The following is a 17302-nucleotide window of genomic DNA, read 5'->3' as shown; positions in this document are numbered from 1 at the left end:
GAGACCTTGGGGTAGGCGATGGTCTCTCGCAGGCTACACAAAACACACAGGAGAGCACAGAAACAAGAGGTGGTCCCCGAGACCCTACAGAGCGGGGCTGTGTGCCAACCAGATGGCTCACACATCGCGAAGCCTGCACCCACAACGCAGAGGAACCCTCTGGACTGCACAACAGAGAGCACTGGCTCCAAAAGCGAATGCTCCGGGGAGGGTGGACGTCCCTCCAAGGAGACACAGACGCCCAGGACAAAGCAGGACAGCATGGGAGGGCGTCACGCCCCCAGCGCAGGCCATGGCAACAGCAGCACAGCCAAAGGCCAGAGCAACCTCACCACTGTCCAGGGCAGACCAGAAACTAGGCAGCAGGTCCCGGCAGGGGACTCGGACTGAGCCAGGAAAGGACTGAGGCACGGACGGGGCAACACGGGAGGGTGGCAACCTGGCGCTCAGGGACTCAACTGTTCCTGAAGGATCCCAGCCCGTGAGTCCAGGGAAACACGACGTGCAGAACATGAAGATCCATCAACCCTCGGGCGCGTCCGTGGGTCCCGGGGATGGACACAGAGGACGGGCATGCACTCGTGGGTAGGGGCTCCTCCTAGGTCCCACAGACCTTCCAGAATCAGAAGGTCTTCATGGCTGCACACCCCTGAGCCTCTGCTAAGACCTCTAGATTCACTCTTCAAAGCTCGGCGTTTGGGGGTGCGTATTGTACCCCGACCAAGCTGTTATCGGGAAACGGATCTGGGTCTTCAAGCTCACGACAGGAGTCCCCAAAAAACAGCAGAGAAAGCGCTGTCGTGAACATCACTGGGCACGGTGAGGGCCCCCTACCGCCAGCCCCGGAATCCCAGGGGCTAGGGAGGCTGAGGCCGGAGGATCCCAAAATCAGAGCCAGCCTCAGCAGCTTATGGAGGGCCTAACACCTGGGGGCGTGGCTCTGAGGTTAAGTGCCCCTGGACTCATTCCTCAGACCAAAAATAAAAAAAGGACCTGAAGTTGTGGGCACCAGAGAGCAAAGAGGATGAGTCCTTGTTTGATTAAAAATGCTTGAAGCAGAAGAGACAGCACACAGTTTCCAGGAGAGAGGCTAGGTGCTGGCCAAGATACCCTCCCCAGGAAGTCCAGGTGACATGACCGGTGTCCAGGCCCCCCTGGTCACTATCCAGCCTCTCCTGCCTCTGACCATCGCCAGAGGTGAGCACCACCAGGCCTCTAACACCACAGTCTTCCCATCTTGAAACCTGAGAGTGAAACCCTGTGGTCCACTCCCGAGTTAGACTCTTTCCACCAGCAATATCGGAGATTTGTCCAAAAGGTTACCTGGGGGTGTAGGCCAATCCCATGGGATCAGAGAATGTAACCAAAGGTTCTTGTCCATTGAGGGAAATTTCCACTTCTCAGGCCTTAGGGGGTCCTGCCCTAAATGTTCCAGTGTCCCTCTCTCCCCAAACTGAGCCACCAGCACCGGAAGCACTTCTCCTGCGTTACGTTGTGCCCAGACTGTGCCACAGCTGAACTGGGGTTTTGCAAAGCGCCCGACTCGATTTAGAATCTAACTTCACTATCCTGGTCTCGATTTCTGGAGACCAGACCTCTGTACCCAAGGGACAGGAAATAGGACAGAGATGCCCACGTGAAAGTAGCCCAGTTCTCTCTGGAGTCCACCCCGAGGCTGGCGGGCAGCACTCACAGCAGCTCCTGAACGTTGCACACCGGGTTGCTCAAGGCACTGCAGAGGACCCAGACCTCATCGTGGGAGAGCTGGGTGGAGGTCATGCTCAGGTGTTGCAGGTTTGGGTTACTGGTGAACACCTCAAAGAAAATCCCGGTCTCACAGGAAAAGGAAACATTTCTTGTCCTGCAAAAGCAAAGGAGACTCTGCATGATTCTGATCCACCCAATCTCCAGCAGCGCAGCTTGAACCCCTGCTGTGGTCACCCCTGCGCCATAAATGACCCATCGGCCACTTCCATGACCCAATGGCCTGGGTGGGTTTACCCCCAAAGGCCACGTTTGGAGACGGTGTGGTTGGCAGAACTAGAAGAAGCCATGGGGTCTTCCTTCTTCTAGGGGAAGCAGAGCCCAGGGGGCCTCTGGGACTCACAATGCACGCACAGGCCGACCACCAAGGGAGAGCTTCCCGGGCAGCAGGGCGCTGGGCTGAGACAGCTCCCTGGGGTCCAGCCTCTTCCTCAGGCTGGCAGGGAGGTCAGCAGTCTCCACACCCCAGGCCCATCTTCAACTCACTCGAGGCTCTGCACGGGGCACGTGGTCTGTCGCAGCTGACAACACAGGATCAGCAGCGTCCACCTGCCGAGTTTGCTCTCCACCACCCGGAGTTTCTGGAGGTGCTCATTGGAGGTGAGCACAGAGCAGATCTGGCGCCACCAGACGAGAGTACGGCTCGACCTGTAACAGGAGAGACGAGAGGTTCTCCACAAGGTCACCTCAAGGCAGTCACAGCCTCTGAGCACAGTGTCACCTGCTTGGACCCCAAGAGGGGGAGAACGAGGTCAGCTCTCCTCCTGGGGTCACTTCTCGGCCAGGACCTTGGCCAGGCTGCCGCCTTTCAGGCCTGTGCTGCCCAAGGGCCCGGGCTCCTGACACCAGGGCAGGGCCAGGGACGCCTCTGAGCATCCTCCAGCTCAAGACAGCCCCCAGCAAGGCCATAGCCCACCTAGGTCCTGGGGTGGGAGACCCTCCCTTGTTACCAGTGGAGGCTGCTTAGAGGAAAGAGGAGGCAGGAGGCCAGAGCCAGCCTCCAGCCAGATCTCCTGGCCTCCAACTTGGCCCTGGCCCCATCCTGACCCTGCCATCTTGGTGGGCTGACGTGACCTGTGTGTCCCGTTTCCTCCCTGCAGCACCATAGTAGGAGGGTCCACCTGGTGGCTGACCGAGTCAACCAGGAGTTTCAGAACACAGCAGCACTAGTCTGCAGCGGGGAGGACAGGGATCTGGAGCCTGGTCCCAGGGAGTGACCCAGGGTGAAGCCTGCCCAGGGCCTGGAAGGGAAGGGAAGGGATCGCGCCCCAGGGAGGTCGGCCTCCTCCCTCAGTACAGTCCTTATTGCTGCTTTGGTGAGGAGACCCGTGCAGCTAGGAAAGGCCAGGCTCGGGGACGAGGCCACGGGCTCCCCAGGAGAGCTGCCGTGCACTGAGAGCACACGAGGCCCATCCAGGAGCACCATGGAAAGACGAGGGAGGAGGGACCCAGGGCTGGGGCTCAGCGGTGGAGCCTGCCATGCACCTGGGGGGCTCAGGGCTGGATGCTCAGCACCAAGTCAAAATGAGATTAAGAAAGCTACTGTGAACATCTACAAGTAAAGATATTTTCATTAAATATTTCCAGTTGTAGTTGGACATAAAAATAAGTATATTTAATGTATGTACTTAGGAGGTGCTAGGTGAGCACTCTACCGCTGAGCCACAACGCCAGCCCCAACTAAAAATATTTTTAATTAAAGAAAAACAGTAATATATAAGACGAGTCAAGACTACTGCACAGAAAAGGCAGGCAGTGCCCCAATCCCCGTGAAACGCCCGTCACCAACACCCTGTGAGCACACACACAGATTCTGAAAAAGGATGGAAAGAAAGTGACAGCAGGGACTCACATGGGGTCTGGTCCCCCCTCTTCCGGAAAGATTTCTGGGACTGAGACAGTGAGCTCCCTCAAGCTGCGGCAGTATTTTAGGCAGTAGGCAGCAACCGCCAAGTCCGGCCTCTCCCGAAGGGGGAAGTGGGCCTCGCGGAGGCTGCTCACGAGGTGGCTGGCAAAGGCGTCACTCTGCACCTCGAACAAGGCATAGAAGAGCAGCAGGAACTCCACCTGCTCCTCAGGCTCCTTGACCTCCACCAGGCTCCTCAGCCATCCCAGGAGCTGGGGCGCCAACTCCCGCGACCTCTGCATCCCAAGAAGGGCATCCAGCCTCTGCTGCTCACTTTCATGTACGAGGCCATACAGGAAGCAGCCCAGGAACACCCAGCTGGCTCTGTCTTTCCTGAAGTACGTGAGCAGCAGTGCCTCTATGGGCCTCACGGCCCGGCTGGGGTGGTCGCGGGGGCTGTCCAGCAGGTAGTACATGGCCGCACAGAACTCCTGCATGCACATGTGGATGAAGGAGTAGGAGCTCCCCGACTCGCTGTACTTCCGCAAGAGCCTGAGGTCCAGCAAGGTGTGGGCGTCAGTGTCCGCTATCCCGTTCCTCCTGAGCTCCTCTTCGCCAAACACCCACGTGTCGGTCCACATGCCCTCCGCGGCCAGGGAACACAGCGCCTTCAGCAGGGCCTGGCCCTGCTGGCTGGGCCGAGTAGCGCCCTTGGGTGTGAACGCTTGAAACATGAAAGACAGGAACACAGAGCTGGACCTGCAGCAGGTGGCTGCCAGGTCCCTGCCGCGCTCCATCTCCTGTTTCAGAGAGGTGCACACCATCCAGCAGAGGAGGGGGACGTGGCACATGGTGAAGAGAAGCTCATCGTTTTGCACCCAGCTGAAGGCTGCCATGGCTCGGCCCCTGTCTCCAAAGGAGCAGCAGAAATACTGCTTCACATGGCTGTCCTGGAAGCGTTTGAGATCTTGCATGTTTGGGTGGTCCAGTTTGCTCTCCAGACCTTCTGGGCGCATGGGCATGGCAGCCAGGAGCAGGGCCGACTCTGGGAGAATCTTCCTCCTCAGCAGGCTGCTCAGCACCGTCTTCACTGAGCGCTCCTCCCTCCAGTCATGGCACAGCTCCGACTCGGGCTCCGTCAGGGTGCACAGCAGCTCCTCTAAGCTGTCCACGATGAACAGGATCCTCTCTGGTTGGGCCACGATGTCCGCCAAGGGGACAGAGTCATCGGGCCTTTCTCTGGAGATGAGCCCGGCCAGGCTGGTCACCCTCAGCTGCTTCAGTTCTCGGCAGCATAAGTAGAAAATGAAAGAGAATTTGTCCCGATAGAGGGTACCGTCTGACCAGGCCAGCATCACCTTCATCAGGAACCTCGTTTTCCCCATTCTTTGTAATGCGCGGAGGACGACCGTGTGAGGCCTCCTGGGTACCCTTGGAGTGAAATACTCTTCCAGACTTTCATGCTCTTCACTGGTCAATGTCTGGTCAAAGCAGCCAGGGATCTCAGTAAAGGCGTCCTTGGACCACATGCGGATGAACTTCTCCTGTATGTGAGCTCGATAAGCATTTGCTGGTCAGCAAGGGCAAGAGAAAAACACAGCACATCAGAGTCTCACCCCCGCACAATCTGAAGGCTTCAACCCGAATCTCTCCTATGGGAAACAATGTCCTCAGGGCCTGGCAGGCTGTGGCCACAGCCTAAACCACCAACCAGACAGCCCTGAGGGTCAAGGCCTTCCAGACCAGCTCCAGACCCCCACACACACCTGTTCATCTCTGCCAGGAGAGCAAGGAACTGCAAAGCCCTGCTGGCGTCCAATTGAAGAGTGGAATGCACGTCAAACCAGGGAGGGGTGTCCCCATGCGAAGCAGGAGCTCTGTGTGGGGACAGGACCCTGCCTCTGGGCTGTGGTGCTGCACAACAAGGGTTAGCACTGGAGGAAGGCTTGGCCTGACCACTGTGTCTAAGAGACTGGCACAGCCTGTGTCTCCCTGGAGGGAGCCTGGTGCACTAGATGTGACAGGGCCTAGGATTCACCCCAACTCCATCCTGGTGAGCCTTCCCGTCCTTGGATACTTCTACCTTCTGCCCTGCCAATCAAAAGCCAAACAACAAAAGGGCTGAGCCTTCTAGAATCCCTTCAGGCTGAGCTGAGGCTGGGTCCTGCTCTGCAGTTGCCACAGGCGCTGGTGACACAGGAAGGCTGGGGTGCTGAGTGACATCAGAGGGGACCCTGCCTCTAGGTGGCAGACAGGTGAGGTTGAAAGAGCACAGAGGTCTGCAGGAACGCGGGAAGTGCACAAATGAAGGCCAAGGAATTTAGCAGGGATGGCTGGGCCAGCTCTCAGGTTAGCCAGAGAGAGCTCACAAGGACTCCACAGAGGAAGGCAGCCAAGACCAAGGTCGCTCCCTGAAGGACCAAGGTCGCTCCCTGAAGGACCAAGGTCGCTCCCTGAAAGAGCGAGGTGGCACAAGGACAGAGACTTATCCTGAGGGTGCAATGGGGGTCCTGGGGGAGGCGGGGAGACCACCTGTGGCGGAAAGCACTATTAAACAGGCAGAGCCGGAAAGCCGGAGCTGAGGAAGGCGGCTGGCCAAGAGGACAGGACCTCGGGGACACCCGTGCAGGACCAGCATGAAGAGCCCCATCTGGGCACCTTTCAGCGACTCTAGAAAGACCCCACCGGCCCCAGTACCACCTCCAGCCTAGGACACCGGGCAGCGCAAACAGGCAGAGACCCTAGACCGATCAGTCACAGGACCGGGCGCAGCACCACTGTGAGCCTCGGGGACTGCGCAGCCCAGGGGCCACAGCTCCCTGCCTGCTGAAATGATACACCCCCAGGGCATCCACTGAAGTCCGCTGGGCACCCGCATCTCAGGGCCCTTCCAAAGCCCCCCACCACACCTGACCAGTAACCTTGGCTCCAGATGCCAGGTGCAGCAGCTGTCAACTGCTGCAGTCTGTACCCAGCCACAGCCCTCTGCCTGGGGAGCTGGGCCCAGGACAGTTCCCAGCTGTGGGTGGCTTCTGGTGACCACGCCCACCTGTCCTCTCTGCCCCTGAGGTGGGGATGAGGCTGTTCCCCAAGCCTGGGCAGCTCTCCCCACTTCGGCTCCCCCTGGAGACCCTGCGCCCCAGCCCCCTGCGCTCTCCCCAGGAGCCCACCACTCACCTGAGCTCTCCCTGGAGGCCTTGTCACAGAGGTCCTTCCTGTGGATCTTGGGGAAGAGACAGAGGGCCAGGTCCCACGCTGGCTGTTCCCCATAGCGCTGGGTCATCAAGCTCGCCAGGTCCTGGCGCTTGGCCTTCTTCACCTGCGCCCAGGGAATGGGCTGGAGGCCGCGTTGCACAGTCTCCTGCTGGAGGAGCTGCTTGAACTGCAGGAACTCGTTCTTCTTGAGTTCATCCAAGTACCACATGAGACGGAAGTCAGAAATGAAGGACGCTGCCATCTCGTCCAGGCCGGAGAGGAAGATGCTCAGAGACGGGGACCAGGAAGGAGCAGGAATCAGACAGCCTGAGGGCAACGTCAGGGTGGCCCCGAGTTACTCAGAGGAAAGGGCCTTGCACAGCCTTGTGCTGGTCCTGGGTGAGGGCTGGGGACCCCCAACTGCGTCCTGTCCTCTCCTCACTGACGTGGGTATGAGAGCAGTGGTGACTCGGACACCAACCTGCGCTGGCCCACCTGTCCACCCGCATTGCCTGCAACCCAGCTCAGGCGGTGCCGGGAGGGAGCCCTACAGAGCCCTAGGGTCACCATTAGAGAAGCTTCCCCGGGCACACAGACAGCCTTCTGCCACAGCCAGCTGCCACACAAAGACGGTGGCAGTCACAGCAGGCACAGGCCTGCCCTCCCTGGCTGTGGGTGATGACCGAGGATCTCCAGGGGGAGGATGCATGGAATAGCCCAGGAGACGCAAGCACAGCACCCCACTTCACCTGCACCTTCCACAGAGACGCCGGCACAGACGCCCACAAAGGACGGTAATGGTCTCCCCAGTGACCAATGAGGAGCTATGCCCTCCAACACCCGCCGCCTTCTGTCAAGAGCTCCATGGAGAAGAGCAGTGCTCAGCAGAATCCAGATGCTGTGCAGCTGGAGGCCCGGAGAGAGAAGCCTGGAGGGACCCCGGACCTCACCCAGAACCCAGCAAGTCTGTGAGAAGGGGCAGGAGACCAGAACAGATGCTGGGGAGAAGCTCGGCGGTGGGACGTTAGGGGTTGGAGAGTCGCAGGACGTCACTCCTCACCAGGAGGCTGAGCACTGAACTCTGAAGGAACAGCCTGGTCACCCACAAACGTGGCTCAACTCACAGCACTGGTCATGCCCACCGCTGGGGACGATGCCAGGCCACAGGCCCCCTCCTGTGGTGGCCTGGGAAACGTACAGCCACCTGAGGAGACCGCTGGACCAGCCTCCTGGACTGTGAGAATAGACTCCGGCTGTGAGAGTCCCGCAGCCTAGGGAGCCTGTCACTGCGCCTGATCCCAGGGGTACGGAGCCCTTGGCAGTCAGCACCCAAGTCTGTGTTAGTGATCCCCCAGGGTCGGTGAGCCCCGGGACATCTGTGTCTTAGTCATGGGAGATGTGAACCAGGGGACAGTGGGCCATAGGAACCACAGGGACCACCCTGGTGGTAACTGGAGGGCACCTGGGGGGCAGAACCACAGACTCTAGGCTCCTACTCTTTCTGGGTCTATAATATTTCCAAAATGGAGTCTAGAAACCTAGGGAGAAACCATCGTGATTGATATAAGTGTGTGGGTGGTAGACGTAGGTCTCAAGTAGCACGTCTTCCCAGGGACATCGGCAGAATCCTACACACAGCGGAGCCCTCTTCAAGCACACACACCTCATTCGCAGCAACCGACTATTCCCCGAGTCATAAAGCATTCCTACCACGACAAGAAAGGCTGAAAACAGACCATCTTACTCATCGGAAACACAACAAAATCAGGTGCCGATAATTCAATGATACCATGAAGAAGAGTAGAATTTCATTCCAGTGTGACCATTAGGCAGCATTTTCCCAACATAGTAGACTAGGAGATTTAGAAAAATGAACGAAGAGATCTTAATAGCATTAAAGGTTAGAAAAGGAGGGGGAAATACCAAGCCACACACAGAATGAGAACACTGTTACACAAAGGTGTCCTTCACGGAATCTGAAGTCAGGGCTTCTTGGAAACCTGCTTTGAGTGACGCCTTGAGTCACAGGCACAAGGATGAATCTTTAGGCCCCAAGAAACGGGCCCAAAGCCAAGATTCTCCGCGAGGCCCTCCAAGCACCATGGGCACCAGCTGGGTCCTGGTTCCCCCTGGACCTGCGAAGTTCCCAGGCGTGGATCCCAGGCCTGTGATAGACCTGTGATAGACCTGCAGTGGATTCTGAGGCAAGCCCCTGTGAGAGCCACCCACCTGGACAAGAATCCTGCTGCACTCTGTGCAGAGACCTGCTTTCCTGGTGCGGGGCCTCCTGCTCCGGGAGGGGGCCCTCTTTACAGGGGGTTCAGATGGGGTTCCGATTGCCACAGCCGCATGTTAAATGCCCTCCCAGACACATACAGGCTTCTACCACCCCCACCAAGTCTGCAGACTCTTCCCCTGACCCCTGCAATAGCATGTCGAGTACAGCAGTGTGTCCTCAGGGCTGGCTGTGACCCCCTGCAGATGTCAGAGGTGGGCGCCTTTACCCCCAGAACCACAGAGGGTGAACTGGGTTGGAAACAGGGCCACGGTGGACGAACCGACTTCAGGTGAGGTCCTTGTGCAGTGTGCTGGGCCCCTAACCCAGGTCCAGGGAGACCGAGCTCTGAGCAGAGGGAAACACACAGGCTTCTGGAGGCCTCAGACAGCGACACCCCAGAGAGGAAGAGGAAGCATGGGGATTCTGCCCTGCGCCACCCCTCACCCTGCAAGCTCCCGACCAGGAGCCGCCCCTGAACACCAGCATGGATGCAGAGGCCAGGAGACCCCGGTGCACAGGAGGGAAACCGCGCCTTCCCAAGGACAGTCACCTGGCGCACCTGCTCTCAGGGCTGGCGGGAGGCCTAGGAGGTGCACAGATACCCAGGACACTGCATGGACTGCACCAGGGACCAGCCTCACAAAGGAAACGGGGAGCCTGCAGACACGGCAGACCTTCCTCTGGGCACCACTGCTGGAGCAGCTGCAGACACATCAAGACAGACGGCTCGTCCGTCCGCCATGAACTGACCCGAGGAGCAGGTTTCAACTCCTGACCACACGGATGCTGTGGCTAGTTCTCGTCTGGAGTCAACTGTGGAATGAGGAAAAGGTGCCAGAGGCACGGACTCTGCTCTAAGGATGTGGCCCAAGAAAATGGGGTACACAGTCCTGAACTGAGGTGACCTTTACTCATGCATCCACGGAACAGCCTGAGCCGGGTCAGGAAGCCACAACGGCCTGTGGCAGGAGCTTGAAGTTCCAGGAGCAGATCACACAGGCGCAGAACAAAGGAACATCAGGACAGAGGGCTCCCCAGGGACATTACAAATGAGCTGGGCACGGTGGCCACGCACCTGTCCCCATGACTAGGGGGCTCAGGCAGCACCATTTCAAGTGGGAGATCAGCCTCAGCCACATGGCAAGACATGGTCTCAAAATTTAAATAATATTCAAAAACAGGACTGGGACGTGGCTTAGGGATCAAGTGCCCCATCACTCAACCCCCAGTCTTCAGAAACACAGATACAAGACGCGAAGTCAGTCAACTCCGTGAAGACAGAAAGGTGAGCAGCCCTACGAGGTGGGATGAGAAAAAAGCCAGGTGCAACCCCCCAGGAAAGAAAGCGATGGCCACACACCTGGACGGCGTCACAGCAGATGGTGGCCACCTCAAGTCAGTCCAGCTGACTTGACTGCGGTAAAAGAACAAACTTCATCTTCTGCATCTGTGTGTCACGTTTTGAAAGCTACGAAAGCTATTTGTTGTAACATGTAAAAGAAATTCTACCCTCCAACAAGACTCTGGCTCAAACACCTTCTGCAAGGTGGGTCCACAGGTAAAGTTCCTGTATTCTCCCAGAAACACCCACGCTCTCTGCGCCCCTTTAAACACAGGCACACACCGCTCCCTTCAACTGAGGTGGAATACTGAAAACCAAAGAGTGCACTTGAGAATTCAATCAGGAGTTAATTCTCTTGTGAAAACAATATTAAAATCTGTTTTACTGTAGTCAACCTGAGGGTGAACCCTTTATGTAGGGGGGAGTGTGTGAGTGGATGTCCTGACGCTGCTAGGCTGAGGTGGTGGGTGGGACACTGATGACCAGACCATAGCACCTGCAGGGCGTGGGTGCAGGGGTTCAGGGGAGTTTCGGGGTACCTGGTGCGACGTGCACACTGCATTCAAGGAGCAGGAAACCCACTGAAGCAGAGTGAAAGCCGCAGGGCAAACGTCGTGCTGGGGCCTCGGGTGAGGGCCAGAGACTGGCTGTCTCGCTCCCTTCTCCTGCCAGCAGATTTGTAAGTGAAGAAACAGCACCCTGGTTCCCCAGGCTGCCATCGCCAAGGGCCACAGAGAGGTGGCCTGAATCAGCAGACCTCGATGGTCTCAGGGCCCCGGAGGCCAAGGGCCAAGGGAAAGCTGTCAGCAGGCCCACCCCACCCCACCCCACCTGCAGAGCCTTCCTGCCTCTCCGGGTCCTGTGGAGAGCTGGCCCTCCTGGCGTCCCTCAACTGCAGAGCCCTGGCCTGGCCCGTCCCCGGTGCCTGCCTTCCTCGAAGGACCAGGCCTCACAGCAGGGCCCACCGTGCCAGGACCAGCTGGCCAGGGCTGAACACAGGCAGGGCCCTCCCTCGCCCTGTGAGGCACCCGGGAGGGACATGGGTGCATTTCATCAGGTGGAAACAGTTCTCCCCGACACAAATAGCAAGGATCCCCTTTGGTTGGTAGGGAAAGGTCTCCCCGTCCACGTTATTTCACCTTCAAGATGAGCACTCTGGGGCCAGTGGGTCTGACCTCAGTCCCGAGGTCTTTCTCCCTGGTCAGAGCACACCTGCCTTCACAAAGGGGCTCCGACCTGCGTGTGCGAGCCGCCCTCCCCTGCCTCCTGCCGTCCCAGGCTCCAGGCTGGCCTTCCGCTCTCACTGGTGTGCCCAGGTGTCCTGAATCTAAGGCACACGCACCCACCGCCCGCCCAGGTCTGCAGTCCCGGGTGCTGGACAGGACCCTCACCTCGTCTGCACCTCAGAGCCCACCCAACTCTTCCTCCTGGGTCTCAGCCTCCACTGTGACTCCTCTTCTCACCAGCGAGAGCCAGGTGACCACGGGGTGGCCTGGCTGGGGACCTGCAGGAGCAAGCTCAGAACAACTGGAAGTCGGCAGAGTTTCCCTAAAAGGAGGTGGAACAGGGCACTGCAGATTGCCTCGTGGGCCAAAGCCCAAGACCTGGGCCAGGAGTGAGGACGCTGGTGGACGAAGGGCGGGCAAGCAGACACCCCAAGTGTGGAGGAAAGAGTGGAGCAGAAGCCCAGGGAGAGGCCTGCCACTCACCACGCAGGGCTTCCTATTGGTCCTCAACGCCTGGCAGCTGCAAGGGGAAGAAGAAGGCTCTGGGACCCTTTGATTGGCGGGCGAGCTTCTCCCTTCCCATTGGCCCAGGATGCCTGGTGGGAGAGACCCAGGGGATGCAGATTTGCCCCCTTGGAATTGGTCTAACCTGGCCCCTGGCAGCCTAAGGAGCATCAGCTGTTCCACAGCAAGGTTCTGATTTGGGATTCCTGGCGCCTCTGATTGAAGCTAGTCCCCAGCCTCCCCAAGGACAATTAGGGAGCCAGCATGGCTGTGGTGCTGACCCCTCCTTCCCCTGAGGCTCCTGCCTGAGCTCCTGTTGGTTGGTGTCTCGCATGTCCTAGGGCCCAGGAACCTTGGCGACTGTTGATGCACTGTGGATACACCTGTGTTCGCACAGAGTGTCTCACTGTGAGGCGTGGGTCTGAGTTACAAGTGGGCAAAGTGCACGGGCTCCTTGAGATGGCCCCAGGATTCAAATAGGCGTGTTGGGGCTGAGCGCTGCCAGGTGGGGTGGGGGCCGGATCCTGCTGGCAGAGGCCCTGAGGCCCAGGAGGGGAGGGTCTACTAGAGGATCAGGGCCTGCTCTTGGCCTCTGCCCTAGTGGGTGTCCGTCTCCCCACAGGGGGCTTCCCGTGCAGCTCCGTGTCCTCCAGAGGTGGATGTCCATCTCTTCACAGGGGTGCCTCCATGGACCTCACTCAGTATGGACTGTGGCGTACACCATGGCGTGAAAGTGCACACAGTTGGCGCACCACGTAAGATGACATGATTTCACTGTCCCCTTCTTTGAACATTTAGGGTTGTCCCCTTTGAAATGTCCTCTAAATCCCTGCACTGCTCAGTCCTGCCTGCGTGCAGATCTCCACAGGTGTGCGAGTGCTACTTGGGAGGGACACTAGGAAGGGAGATTGCAGGTTGAGGAAAAGCTGCCCTCTGCTTGCACTCTGAGCACCAGGCTTCCATCCTAAAGTGCAGGTGTCCACGTCTTCCTCACGCACTTCTGTCCTGGGCCCGACTCCAGCCCTTGTGCCTTGGGCTCCCCCTTCACCACACTTCCCACAAGCTGCTGTGAAGTGCTCGGCCTTCTGGTGTTCAGATCAGGGTGGCAGTGGATTCCTCGGAGGTCTTCTCTATTTCAGAGCCACTGAATCTTTCTCTTATTTTAGTGCAGGGGACTGAGCCACATCCCCAGCCCTCTTCATTTTTTATTTTGAGACAGGGTCACGCCAAGTTGCCCAATTTGACCTTGCACCTGCCATCCTCCAGCCTCAGCCTCCCAAGTGGCAGGGATCACAGGCGTGCACCACGACACCTCGAAGTCCATCTGCTCTTTCTTAATAGTTTCATGCTGCTGAATGTTATTAAAGCGAACATTAAAAACGAGCTTCCCATGCTTCTGTGAGTTTTATTTTACTACAAGTGTGAAGAGAGACCCCGGCTTCTGATTTAGAATGTGTTTCCCTGGAGATTTCCTGTGTGGTCGACGTGGAACCAAGTTCAGGAAGCGCACCGTGGGTGCGAGTGGGTCAGACACACCTGACTGACACCCAGAGCCTTCCCTTCACAAACGTGGAGTGCGCCTCGGGTACCACTCTGTCAACTCCTGCAGGTCCACATGACGGTCGCGTTCTCGAGTTTTCTATCACGCACTTCCTTTCTTAACTTTTGTGCCCTGATACAGGAAACAATCTACATATTGGCAGGGAATGGATGCTGTGTGGATGACATACAGGGTGTGATTTTTAATCTTCTCAAACATGTTTTCATGGCAAAAGCCTTCAAACTCCTTTCTTCAGCTCTTTAGAAAGGCACGGGGCCTTACCCCTCTCCACTGGCCTCAGTGGGCAGAAGCCCGCAGGCTCCTACTCTCAGCAGCTCTAACTCAGCCCCCACTGTGGCCGCTCCCGTCCCCCAGCCTCTGATAGCCACTGCCCTACCCTCAGCTTGGAGAGGTCAGCAGCTCAGATTCCTCCTGAGTGCGGTGCGGACCCGTCTTTCCGGGCCTGCTCTGCCTCCCTGGATGGCAGGGTGTCCAGCTGCACCTACGCTGTCTGCACTCACAGAGCTTCATTCTGCATGCCAGGTGGCATTCGGTGCTGGGTGGGTACCGTGCTTCTTGCCCATCCGTCGGTGGACAGCAGGTGGCTTTGTCCTTGGCGACGGTGGACAGTGCTGGGTCGCCACAGGCTCAGTGGTCCTGGGACAGGCGGGCTGCATTTCCTCTGGAGGCACCCCCCGGGTGAGGCTGCGGGCCACAGGGGTTTCTGCTCTGCTTCCTTGGGGACCTCCCCAGCACAGCCAGGGCCCCGTCTTCCCTGCCTGGCCTGCTCTGGCTGTCCTGTCTCCTTCTTCCTTCTGTAGTTGTAAATGGACAGAATGCCTTTATTTCAGAGGTTTATTTTTATGTGGTGCCAAGGATCAAACCTAGGACCTCACCCATGCCAGGAAGCGCCCTGCCGCGGAGCCCCAGCCCCTGGCCCAGCCCTGGTCTCCTGAGCCTGGTTAGTAGCCGTCTTACGGGGCTGAGGTGATCTCGCTGTGACCATGAGCATTTCCCTCGTGGCTAGTGATGCTGAGACCAAACCACACAGCTCCTCAGGAATCCCCTCAGAGCCCAACTGCCACCACCGGCTTCCCACCAGCCTCTCCACCTCCCCCACTCCTCCTGCTCTTGAGGCCGATTGGCTGGGTCACGTGGGCGGAGCCAAAAATGTCCCCCAAAGAGCAGCTGCGTGGTATGAAAGGGCGGGGAAACGGCCCAGTCAGCATCACCGCAGAGGAGCCAATCAGCTGGCAGCTAGAAATTGCTGGGGCCGCTGTGAGCCAATCATCAGCCGGCAGCTGGAAGTTTGCTGGAGCCCCTTAGGCTGTGGCTCTCAACAGTCAGTGATGCTGAGAATTTATGTCCCTGTTGGCCATCTGAATGTTTTCTTGGGACAAATGTCGCCCATTTTTTGGGGGGGATATCAGGGATTGAACTCGGGGCACTCAACCACTGAGCCCCATCCACAGCCATGTTTTGTAATTTATTTAGAGACAGGGTCTCAATGAGTTGCTTAGGGCCTCACTGTTGCTGAGGCTGGCTTTGAACTTGGGATCCTCCTGTCTCAGCCTCCAGAGCCACTGGGATGACAGGCGTGGGCCCGTGCCTGTCCTGTTTCCCATTTTTAACTGGTATTTTGCTGCTGACTTCGCAGCCCCTGACCGGTGGTGGGCACCAGTCCTGTAGGACGTGGCCTCTCCGTGTTGTTTTCCAGTTGGGGACCTTCACTCCACTGATCATTTCCTCTGCCCTGCAGAAGCCTTGCTGGATGGAATCCCACTTTTCTGTTTGTCTTGCTCCATGCCAGGGGATCTTACCCAGAAGTCCTGCCCAAGCCAGTCCTGATGAACTGAACCTAGGTTTTCTTGCAGCACTTGTGGTCTCAGATCTTTCATGAAGTTTTTAATCAATTTTGAGTTGATTTTATATCCAATTTCCCCAGCAGAGTTTATGGAGATACTGATCCTTCTCCGATGCCTGTTCTTGGGAACTGTGTCAGGGAAGCCGGCTGTAGTGCGAGGGTTTATTTCTGGTGCTCTACTCCATTCCACAGGTCTCTCTATGCCAGTACCATCCCGTTTTATACTAAAACTAGTATAATTTGAATTTGGGTTGTATAATGCCTCCAGAGTTAGTCTCAGGATTTATTTCTTTACTTTCATTTTTTTCTTTTTCTTTTTCTTTCTTTCTTTCTTTCTTTCTTTCTTTCTTTCTTTCTTTCTTTCTTTCTTTCTTTCTTTCTTTCTTTCTTCTTTGTCATTTGGAGTGTTTTGTGGCTCTATATAAATCTCAAGGTTTTTTAGTTCTATGAAAATGTCATTGAGCTGGGCACCACTATAACTTGGGAGGCTGAGGCAGGAGGATTGCAAGTTTGAGGCTAGCCTTGGCAATTTAGTGAGGTCCTAAGCAATTTAGACCTTGTCTAAATTGAAGAGCTGGGAAGGTGGCTTAGTAAATGTCCTTGGTTCAGTCTGTGGTACCAAAAAAAAAAAAAAAAAAAAAAGTCATTGACATTTTGCTAGGGATTGCACAGAATCTACAGACCTCTTTGGGTTGTGTGAATATTTTAAAAGTTTCTTCTATTCATGAATATAGGATATCTTTTTTCCATTATCTTTTATTTATTTTTTAATAAATGTTGTATAATTTCATAGTAGAGCCCTTTCACCTGTTTAGTTAAATTTATTCCTAGGTATTATGTAGTTATTGTAAATGGGATTGCATTCTTGATTTTTTTTCCCAGAGAATTCAGTATTGGCATTCAGCAACACTATTGATTTCTGTATCTTGCAATTTTGCTGAAAACATTCTAAACCTTTGGGGGTTTTCTACATAAAACATTGTATTACCTGCCCAGAGTGACATCTGACTTGTCATTGGATGCTCTTATTTCTCTAGCTTGACTGCCCTGGCTAGAACCTGCAGGGCCTTGCTGGATAAAGATGGGAGGGGGCTCCCCTGTCTTCCCCAGGCTGGGAAGGCTTCCAGGCTCTCCCTGGTGGTGTGCTGCAGGCTGAGGGTGTGCAGGGCAGGCCTTCGCCTCGCGGCCGTACACTGCGATGCTCGCCTCGCTCAGCTCTCTATGGCAAGGGTGTTGAAGCTCATCAAATGGCCCCTGTATTTGGGGGTGATGTTGTGGTTTCCTTCCGAATCTTGTAGCACAGGGAACTGCATTGACCCACCTGCTTCTGTGGACAACCCAGGATGAAGCCCACTTGCTGACAGTGAGTCCTCTTTCCAGTGTTTGCTGGATTTGGTTTGCTTGTGTCTTGGGCAGGGTTTTGGCCTCTCCTTCATCAGGAATGCTGGCCTGTGGCTTTGCTCCCGTGTCCTGTTCTGTTTTTGTATCCCAGTGTGGCTGGCCTCATTGACTGAGGGACAGGAATCCTTACCAACTGAACTTCTCGTCAGATTTGAAGAATCTCTTTATACTCAGCTCCTGGTGTCATTGAGCTTTCCGTGATTTTGGTCTTTCATTTATTTCTTCCCAGGTCCCTCTTTCTTTGCTTCTCCTGACTTTGGGTTGAGTTTGTTCTTTTTCCAATTCTTTGAGGCACAGCGGTGGTTGTGGAGATCCTTCTAGTCTTTCATTGTAGGTGTAGAT

The 17302-nt window shown here is 56.5% G+C and overlaps 1 protein-coding gene across 1 annotated transcript in view; it reads right to left on the bottom strand.

Moving 5' to 3' along the window:
- Positions 1-7067, bottom strand: part of LOC144250444 (NACHT, LRR and PYD domains-containing protein 4-like) — a 37134-nt gene extending 30067 nt beyond the window's left edge. The window contains exons 1-4 of the mRNA XM_077793285.1: positions 6788-7067; positions 3617-5180; positions 2251-2412; positions 1694-1861 (exon numbers count right to left, since the gene is read on the bottom strand). Of these exons, the coding sequence (XP_077649411.1) occupies positions 1694-1861; positions 2251-2412; positions 3617-5180; positions 6788-7067 (2174 nt within the window). The remainder of the gene's footprint in view (positions 1-1693; positions 1862-2250; positions 2413-3616; positions 5181-6787) is intronic.
- Positions 7068-17302: the final 10235 nt, after the last annotated feature.

The sequence above is a fragment of the Urocitellus parryii genome, chromosome 15 (assembly GCF_045843805.1).
Source record: "Urocitellus parryii isolate mUroPar1 chromosome 15, mUroPar1.hap1, whole genome shotgun sequence".
Classification (NCBI taxonomy): Eukaryota; Metazoa; Chordata; class Mammalia; order Rodentia; family Sciuridae; genus Urocitellus; species Urocitellus parryii.
This window is presented reverse-complemented; position numbering and strand designations above follow the sequence as displayed.